The sequence below is a fragment of the Salvelinus sp. IW2-2015 genome, unplaced genomic scaffold (assembly GCF_002910315.2).
Source record: "Salvelinus sp. IW2-2015 unplaced genomic scaffold, ASM291031v2 Un_scaffold3250, whole genome shotgun sequence".
Classification (NCBI taxonomy): Eukaryota; Metazoa; Chordata; class Actinopteri; order Salmoniformes; family Salmonidae; genus Salvelinus; species Salvelinus sp. IW2-2015.
Window position 1 is genome coordinate 8,746 of NW_019944537.1, and position 10,447 is coordinate 19,192.

The window sequence follows — 10,447 nt, forward strand, 5'->3', positions numbered from 1 at the left end:
TAGGCTGAAAGGGGGTTAACTCTTGCCCTCGAACTTCACGAGACGTCCTTCGCACTTGTTGGACCACACATTCTGACGGCTTGGGTTGAAGGTGACACAATGTGAACTTAAACCTGGACATACTTCAACACAACCCCGGCTGAGGAATGGACGGTTCTTGCATCTCTTTCCTTTTTCTTATTGCCGAGCAGCCTACGATCATGCTTCCAGAGGGAGCCAGCAGGTGCTGGCACCAACACAATGGACGCCAGCTCTGGACTCTCCCTGATATATAGCCGACTGGGGACAAACTTCATGAACCACGGGCCGAGTATGCTTCAGACTTTGGAATCCCTTGTACAATAAAGGCCAGGACAACCAGGTTGAGTGATCCTAACGTTAATCTGTGAGAACTGAACTTGAGTGCACATATCAAGATCAATGGAAGCAGGTGGAAACCGCAAACACCTCGGCCCATCCGGAATAGTGGGAACCTGTGTCTAGGACCATGTCATCATCGTTTAGTTGACAGGCCTGCCACGAAATCGTCATCTAGAGCAAACATACTGATGGTTGTGGTGTCGGGCTTGGCCAATGCATCATTGTGAACGGATACCACTAACTGGAGGGTGAGGGAATCACAACCAAAGGCCTCGGGTAGATTCAGTGTCAGACTTGGGGCGGCCCGTCCGAGCATCCAGTTGCAGAGGGAGTTGGCCAATTAATCGCTGTATTACTGTCTCTTAAAATAACGTGATGATACGTGGGTCACACTACTGGTAACGAATTGTTGAGGCGAGTAGTCAATGAACACCATTTCATGCATTGTGTTCTTTTGGCCAGCGGGAAAGGGCATGTTGTGGAGTGCATGATAAGAGTTCGGTCTGATCATCTGGATGTTCTGGGGCTAGTAAGGGAGGTCGTTGGTTAGCCGGGGGATCATTGTGATGTAGCATGCCAGCTTCAAGCACTCATTTACCACATGATATGCCAGTGGATCTTGGAGGTATAGACTGACAATGCTTTGTAGGCAGATAATATTCCGATCATTTCATGCACACTAGGGACATATTTGCTTGGAAACAGGTAGGTATGGACAGACAGGAGAGAGAGAGAAAACCAGTGAAGAACTTGCCAGTTGGGTCGACGCATTGTTACCTTAAAAAGCCTGGATAACTGTCTGGAATATTGACCTTAAAGAGATTTCAGCTCACATCAGCTACAGAGCTGGAAACACACACACTCCGTGAACAGCGGTAGCGCGCTCTCAAAGGTATGCTACAGTTGCTTGCCTCAATGAGGCTAGATGAAAAATCCATTTAAAGCCCTGAGTTCAGCTAACGGTTGGAACATGCTGTAACTGAACTAAGGTGCAACTAACTGGTACCATGCTGTAAACTTGAAGCTGAGTGCACCGTAACATGGATTCCCCGAAACGTCTGGAAAAACTCGGCACAGCACCTGGCTGTGACTCCTTGATCCGCACTATAGTTGCAAGCAGCTTACAGGTATACCTAGCAAAACGGTCGGTAGATAGGGCCGTGCTAGAGGTAAATTATAAAATCTCATTCGCAGTCACAAAAAGGAATCTTGCCTGTTGATTGTTTCGATGGGGCAGAGCTGATTCAGTAAGCTGTCTCATAAGTGTCCCGCCGATATGAGAAGCGCTGAGTCACCATGCCTTAAAGCTGGCCGGACCTCGGATCTGTCTGAATTTATCTCTGGGTTGGAAAGGGGTACGGACGGGTTACATCACTGAATTGGACCACTTCGAACAGGATGAACTTAACTAAACTAGTGGGAGAGCGTATACCATGGCTGTACTGAAGCTGAGTCAGCTAGACTGGACGCAGTGCTGTTTATCAAGCCATTGGATAATCACTGCGAACATAGAGTCCACTGGGAAGCTGGGACGACACAATTCTGCATCTGTGCTAGGCCAACACAGTCCTGGGAGCGTAGCATTCGGCATCACGTGCCACTCATATGGAGCAGGATTACTGGGACTGGGCTCCGCTTAGTTGTTTCGAAGGCACTGAACGAGGGAGCAAATAGAAGAGGCAAACAATGCCGGCAAAACTTAGGAGGGGTCACACAAGTTTAGACCGGACGACTAATGGTACCATAATGGTTCTCTGGTTGCAATGTGAAGTCGGGGAGCGCCGAGCCTTTGTAGGAGGAGAGCCTTACTATGGGTGCGTATCTCTTAGACTATTTTTTAATGTTTAACCTTTTAAACTTAACTGAACCTAGCGAGATGTCTGCAGTTGGACAGTAACACAATTGCAATTTCATTTTCAATCGACAGTAGGAGCCAATGACCCGTAATATCAGCTTCTATCGGTGAGATGATCTACTGCCCCGAGCATGGACACTGTGGGTGGGTAAATAGACGCTAGAAGACAAGAGAATCAAACTACTTGGTCACATAGGTAGTTGCTTAACTAGTTATGAAATCGAGATAGTCTGCCTGCCAAGTGCAGACGTGTGCAAAAGCTGTCATGCTAACACATCAAGACGGTATGTGTGTGTTCGTTGTTATGTACAGACCATAGTAGGTAAAACCACGAGGTTAGTAAACACGACGACCACACCTCACTTTCGATGTCAACGGTTCTGATCTGCCTCTCTCAAACTCCAGTTGCGAGCAGAGCCATTTAGCAGAGTGCTCGTCTCATGATAAGCGAAACATCAGTAACGAGAGAGAGACTATGAAAAGAGCAGAGAGAGAAGGAGAACGAGATGCTACTGAGAGAAGAGAGACAGTAAGAGGAGAGAAGCGAAGAGAGAAGAAAATAGAGAGGACAGAGAAGAGAGAGAGAGAGAGAGAAGAGAGAGAGAGAGAGAGAAGAAGTAGAAAGAATGAGAGAAGAGATGAATAAGAGAGAAGAAGAGAATATAACGGAAGATGAGAGAGAGGAAGGAGGATAGAGAGAGGCAGAAGAGTATAGAGATGAAGTAATGATAGAAGCGAGGCAAAAGTCTAGATGAGATGACATGAAGAACGGTGACCAGTGCTGTAACTGACTAAGTCACTTAACTCTACCATGCTGTGACTGAAACTGAAGTCACTTAACTGGACCATGCTGTAACTGAACTAAGGTCACGTAACCTCTGACCCATGCTGCCTATAGGGACTGAACTAAGTCACTTACTGGACCGATGTTGTGACTGAAACTGAGTCACTAACTGGACCATTGCTGAAGACTGAACTGAGTCATTAACTGGACCATGCTGTGAGTTGAGCACTAATGAGATCATGTAAAAAGACCGATCCTCTTTTATGCAGACTGAACTGAGTCCTAACTGACCATGCTGTGACTTGGAACTGAGTCACTCATTGGACATGCGTAGACTGAACTAGTCACTAACTCTGACCGATGCTGTAACTCGTGAAGCTGGGAGTACGTAAACGTGGACCATGCTGTAAATCTGGAAACTGAGGTCACTAAACTGGACCAATGACGTGCTGGTAACTGAAACTGGAGTTACAGAACTAACGTCTGACCATGCTGTAACTGAACTGAGTCACTAACTGTTGACCATGCTTGTAACTGAACTTGAGTCACTACTCTGACCATGCTGTACTGAACTGAGTCACTAACTGGACCATGGCTGTAACTGAACTGAGTCAGCCTAACATGCATGACCTATGCTGTTAACTGAACTGAAGCTCACCTAACTGGAACCATGCTGTAACTGAACTGAGTCACTAACGGTCTGACATGCTGTAACTGAACTGAGTCACTAATCTGACCATGCTGTAATCTGAACTGAGTCACTAATCTGACCATGCTGTAATGAACTGAGTCACAAACTGAGCCATGCTGTAACTGACTGAGTCACTACTGGATCCATGCTGTACTGAACTGAGTCACTAACTCTGGACCATGCGGTACTGATGAGAGTTGATCACTAACTGACCATGCTGTAACTGAACTGAGTCACTAACTGCTGACCATTTGCTGTAACTGAACTGAAGCTCACTTAACTGGACCATGCTGTAACTGAACTGAGTCACTAACTCTGACCGTATGCTGTAGACTGGAAGCTGAGTCACTAACCTGACCAGTTGCTGTAACTGAACTTGAGTCACTAACTGGACCATGCTGTAACTGAACTGAGTCACTAACTGCTGACCCCAATCGCTTGTAACTGAACTGAGTCACTAACTCGACGACGCATGGCTGTGCTGAACTGATGTCACTAACACTCTGACCATGCTGTATACTGAGTCACTAACTCTGGACCATGCTGTAACTGAGCTGAGTCACTAACTCCGGAAACATGGCTGTAACTGAAGCTGAGTCACTAACTGGAACCATGTTGAACTGTCACTAACTCGACCGATGCTGTAATACTGAACTTTTTTTTGTGAGTTCACTAACTTGACCATGCTGTAACTGAACTGAGTCACTAACTGGACCATGCTGTAACTTTTTGAACAAAAACTGAGTCACTAACCTCTGACCATCGCTGTAATGAACTTGGTCACTAACAGCTCTACCATGCTGTAACTGAACTGAGTCACTAACTCTGACCATGCTGTAACAAAAACTGTTGTTTAACTGATCACTAACTGGACCATGCTGTAATGACTTCATAACTGGAACTGAATGTCAAAGCTAACTGGACATGCGTGTAACTTGGAACTGTATTACGTACTGTCTAGGAACTGTGTCATAACTCCGGCTCATGCTGTAAAGCTGAACTGAGTCACTAACTGGACCATGCAGCTGTGACTGAAACTGACGTCACTAACTGACTATGCTGTGCACTGAATCTGAGACAACTAACTGGACCATGCTGTAGACTGAACTGGTCACTAACTGGACCATGCTGTAACTGAAACTGAGTTACTAACTGGACCATGCTTACTTAACTGAAGTTCACTAAACTGGACCATGCTGTAATCTGAACTGATCACTAAAGACCATGCTGTAACTGAACTGAGTCACTAACAACTGCATGCTGTAACTGGTCGAGTCACTAACTCTGACCATGGCTGTAACTGATCACTAACTCTGACCATGCTGTAACTGAACTGAATCACTAACTGGACCCATGGCTGTAATGACCTGAGTCCACTAACTCGGACCCTGCTGTGAGCTGAACTGAAGTCACAACTGGACATCCGCTGGACTGAACTGATCACTAACTCTGACCATGCGTAACTGAACTGAATCACTAACTCTGACCATGCTGTAACTGAACTGAATCACTAACTTGACTCAGCTGTAACTGAATGAGCTCACTTACTGGAATGCTGTAACTGAACTGAGTCACGTAAACTCCCCTGACCAGCTGTAACTGAACTGAGTCACTAACTGTGACCGATGCTGTAACTGACTGAGACAAAAACAGATATCCACCAGACTACAACAAGGATTTACGTTCATTTTGAGATTAAAGTTTATTTGACACGCCATCACTTCAGAAAGCAAATAAAATAATTCAAATCGTTTAAGGATCTTTTTTTTTTTTGCGATGAACTTCCTCATGCGTCGTTGGGGCTCTTTAAAAACATGTTTTATTTCTTCCCATAAAAACACAATACCTCCTTTTGGAAATGTAGATACGCTCTCAGGAATATTGTGATGCAGGTTTTTAGATGTTGTACAACATGAAGAAGTTGTACCTTTTTTAAAATAGAGTTGTGTGGTGTGTGTGTGTGTGTGTGTGTGTAGGGCAGGTACGTGTGAATGTTTCGGTGTGTTTGTTTTCGTGGTGGTTATTCCCGGAGCTTTCGCTAGATTCTCTTCACCACACATTCTCAACCTCATCTCACCTGCCAACAGCTACGCATCTTCTGTGCAGGTAAGATGCATAGATTCTCACACACACACATCTAAACTAAGGAGAGCATGTGTGTACTAATTGGTAGCATAAACAAATTTGGTTTCTTTCATTGTTGAAGTCAAAACTTTCGTCCATTGGCAGGTGATTCACTAAGTACACCACTCTCTAACGGTGAACACGTTTTCACTAACCCATCCTCAAGAAGCTCGCTCTCCCCCCTCCCCTCCGCTCCCCCTGTCTCTCTCCCTCTCCGTCTCTCTCTCTGTTCCTGGCTCTTCCCGCTCGTCCTTCTTCCTCTCCTACCTGCTTCTCTGTCCTCCCTGCCTCTTCTCTTCGTCTCCTCCTCCCTCCTCCTCGTCTCCCTCGCCTCTTCGCCCCTTTCTCTCGCTCCCCCCTCCCTTCTTCTTGTCTTCTCCTCCCCCCCCCCCCCCCCTCTCTCCCCTCCTCTTCCCCGCCCCCGTCCCCCTCCTCTCCTTCCCCCTCTTCCCTCGCCCCCCTCCTCTCTTCCCCACCCGTCTTCCCCTCGTCCCACGCCCCCTTCTCCTCTCTCTTCCCCCCCCCCCCTCTCTCCTCCCCTCCCTTCCCCCCGCCTCTCTCCCACCCCCCTCTCCTCTTCCCTCCCTCTCCCCGCCCCTCTCTCTCCTCCTCTTCCCCCCACTCTCCGCCGCTCCCTCCTCTCGTTCTCTCTGCTGCTCTAGGGGTGTGTGGCATAACTTTGTGCTGTGTGTAGCAGCATTGTCTTTCCTCTTCCTGTTGCCTGTCTTCCTGTTTCCTGTTTACTACACTGGGGCTGGAGCCCTCGTCACCGAGGTGGTGCAGGTTAGTGTGGGACAGTAGTGTTAACTTCATATGGCTGCAATCCCGGTAACGGGATCGATATGACAACAGCCAGTGAAAGTGCAGGGCGCCAAATTCAAACAACAGAAATCTCATAATTAAAATTCCTCCAACATAGATGTGTCTTATACCATTTTAAAGGTAATCTTGTTGTTAATCCCACAACAGTGTCCGATTTCAAATAGGCTTTTCAGCAAAAGCACCACAAACGATTATGTTAGGTCACCACCAACTCAAAGAGAAAATCAAAGAGAGGAGAGAGGAGCCACAAATAGAGATCAAATGAATCACTAACCTTTGATCTTCATCAGATGACACTCATAGGACTTCATGTTACACAATACATGCATGTTTTGTTTGATAAAGTTCATATTTATATAAAAAAAATCAGAGTTTACATTGGCGTGTTACGTTCACTTGTTCCAAAAACATCCAGTGATTTTGCATAGCCACATCGTTTCAACAGAAATACTCATCATAAATGTAGATGATAATACAAGTTATACACATGGAATTATAGATATACCTCTCCTTAATGCAACCGCTGTGTCAGATTTCAATTTCAATCACAGTTCCACAATAAATGCTTGATTTGTTCGATAATGTCCGTTATTTATGTCCAATTAGCTACTTTGGTTAGCGCGTTTGGTAAACAATTCCAAAGTCACAAAGCACGTCCACTATAACGTGACGAAATGTCCAAAAGTTCAATAACAGTCAGTAGAAACATGACAAACGATGTACTGAATCAATCTTTAGAATGTTGTTAACATACATCTTGAATAACGTTCCAACCGGAGAATTAGATTGACTTCAGTTGAGCGCGCGTGGTCACCTCATGGCTTTGTTTACTCATTCCTGTCTCCTTCGGCACCCCTTCACAGCAGAGTCATCAGACAAAGTTCTATTGACTGTTGACATCTAGTGGACGCCGTAGGAAGTGAAAACTCATCCATATCTCGCTGTAATTTCAATGAGAGCTTGGTTGAAAAATTACCAGCCCCAGAAAAAATCCAAACAGGAAGTGGAACCTCAGGTTTTTGTCTGCCATATGAGTTCTGTTATACTCACAGACATAATTCAAACAGTTTTAGAAACTTCAGAGTGTTTTCTATCCAATACTAATAATAATATGCATATATTAGCAACTATGACTGAGGAGCAGGCCGTTTACTCTGGGCACCTCTGTGCACCTTTCATCCAAGCTACTCAATACTGCCCCTGATAAATAGAACGCTAAGTTTCTAACATGAATGTGCACCACAGTTTTTATTGTCCTTTGAACTACTACTGGTAGTGTGAAGCCATCATTTGTCCCATTAAAAAAAAATAAAAAAAAGATTAACAAACGTATTTAATTAAAAATTTGACATTTCTCTAGTATAGGCTACTTATAATGAACGATATCAGCAAAATTCCTGTGTCGATAATTTTCAGTTAATTGTCCCAGCTCTAGTGTGTTTGTGTGAACGAGCTGGTTTAGCCCTCTTGTAAGGTAACAATCTAGTGTTTGTTAACTCTCTCTGTGTGTGTCAGGGCTCTCCTGCAGACGGTCCTAGAGGTCTGTCAATAGGTGACATGGTGACCGGGCTTGAGGATTGTGATGTCAGAACAGTAGAGGACTGGAACTCCTGTCTCACAATCCACACTCACACACCCCAGACTGGATACTGTGTCCCAACACACACCCTGCAACCCAGCTGGGCCCACGGTCGAGGTACACACACACACACACACACACACACATCTCAGACTGGATACTGTGTCCCCACACACACCCTGCAACTCAGCTGGGCCCACACACACCAATGTTACTAATGCCTCTCTTTCACTCTCTCCTCTCTTCTCTCACTCTCCTCTTCCTCTCTTTGTCTCTGTCCTCTCCCTCTCCCTGTAGTCTACAGGAGGTAGTAACAATGCTGCAGTAACAACAGTCTGATCTCTCCCTGTAGTCTACAGGAGGTACGCGCGCTATCACCTCATGGCGCTTTGTTTACTCTATTCCTGTCCCCACGCATCCCCCTTCACATCAAGTCATATCAGCAAATATCTATGTACTATTGAATTCTATGACCGCACGTGGAACAACGTGAAACTCATCTCCATATCTCGCTGTAATTTCAATAGAGACGCTTGGTTGAAAAACTATACCAGCCCAGACAGGAGAAGTCCAAACAGGAAGTGGAAAACCGACTCAGTTTTCCGTGCCATATTGATTCTTTATACTCACGATAAAAGTTCTAAAAACAATGTTTTAGAAACTTCAGAGTGTTTTCTTCACAATACTAACTAATACTATAATGCACAATATATACGCAAACGTATGACTGCAGGAAGCAGCGCGTTCTGTACTCTGCGACCTCTGTGCACCTTATTCATCCAGCAGACTAACTCAAATACTGCCCTCTCGAAAAATAGAACCTTAAGTTCTTCTAACCATGATTGCACCACTAGTTATTTACTGTCCTTTAACTACTACTGTAGTGTGAAGCATCCATCTTTCCCATATAAAAAACAATATCAGAAAAAAGATAAACACAAACGATTTAATTTAAAACATTGACATTTCTCTAGCTACTAGCTACTTATACATGAATACAGATCGCATCCTGTGTTGCCCCTTCGGAGAGAACGTGTCTGTCCGAAATTTCAGTAAACTGTCCCACTCGTATGTTTTCTGTGAACGACGCTGTTACCCTCTTGATAACGGAGAACAATCTATGGATTTTGTTAACTCTCTCGGTTTCCAGCCGGCTTTCCTGCAGACGCCAGAGTCGTCAATAGGTGACATGTGGACCGGCTTGAGATTGTAGTCAAACGATAAGACTGAAACCCTGTCTCACAATCCACACCCACACACCCCACAAACTCAGCGCAGATACCTGTTCCCAACACACATCCCTTGCACCCCAGCTGGCCCACGAGTCCGAGTACAACACACCACACACACACAACACAACACACATCTCAGGACTGAATCACTCGAGTTCCCTAACCACACACCACCTGCAATCAGCTGGTGCCCACACGACCAGCACCAATGTTACTAATGCCTACTTTCATCTTCACTCGTTCTTCTCTACTATCTGCCTCCCACCTATCTCCTCATCGCTCTGCCTATGTCTACTTCCTATCACCGCTACCCTGTAGTACAACATAGGAATTGCGGAAGGTAATACAATCTCATTGCACTGCGTAAACGGGTTCTAGATAACAAACAGTTAGACCTATCCAGTCCCTAGCACTACCAGGAGGTATAACAATTGCGCATAATAATCAACAGTCTGATCTTCTCCCTTTAGTCTACAGGAGAGACTCTTAGTAACCATGACCTGCGATCTTCACCTATAACAACATCTGATTACTCTCTCCTGTAGTACTACAGAGGATTGAGAAACAGATGCTGCGATAACAGCAGAGTTCTCTAATCTCCCCTAGTCTCGACCTATGATAGCGGTCTGGACACCATCTCAAGTAGCAATCATGCTGACAAAATTAATTTATATAAAAACAACACGTGTCTGATCTCATGCGCCTGCTTAGTCTATCAATAGAACGGTATAACAATGATCTGCAGTCGACCACAACAGTCTATCGCTCGCTCTGTTCTACAGTAGTATGTTAGATCATATTCTATCAGATATACATGCATGCTACAAGTAACATCACAGTCTATCTCTCCCTTTCATCGTTCTACAGTATTGACTACCTTCTCATATCGAATAGGCTGCCAGAAAAATCAGATCTTCTCTCCGTAGCTACAGGAGGGTCTGAGTAACAATGCTCAATGTACACACAACAGTCGTAGGCTCTACCCTGATATCTACAGGAG

At 45.1% G+C, this 10,447-nt stretch overlaps 1 protein-coding gene across 1 annotated transcript in view; it reads left to right on the top strand.

Annotated features, from left to right (window-relative positions):
* The first annotated feature begins 5,673 nt into the window (after positions 1-5,673).
* mbtps2 (membrane-bound transcription factor peptidase, site 2) overlaps positions 5,674-10,447 on the top strand; it is a 34,026-nt gene continuing 29,252 nt past the window's right edge. Inside the window, exons 1-3 of the mRNA XM_024142563.2 lie at positions 5,674-5,796; positions 6,477-6,597; positions 8,152-8,332. Coding sequence (XP_023998331.2) covers positions 8,194-8,332 — 139 coding nt within the window. The 5' untranslated portion in view covers positions 5,674-5,796; positions 6,477-6,597; positions 8,152-8,193. The remainder of the gene's footprint in view (positions 5,797-6,476; positions 6,598-8,151; positions 8,333-10,447) is intronic.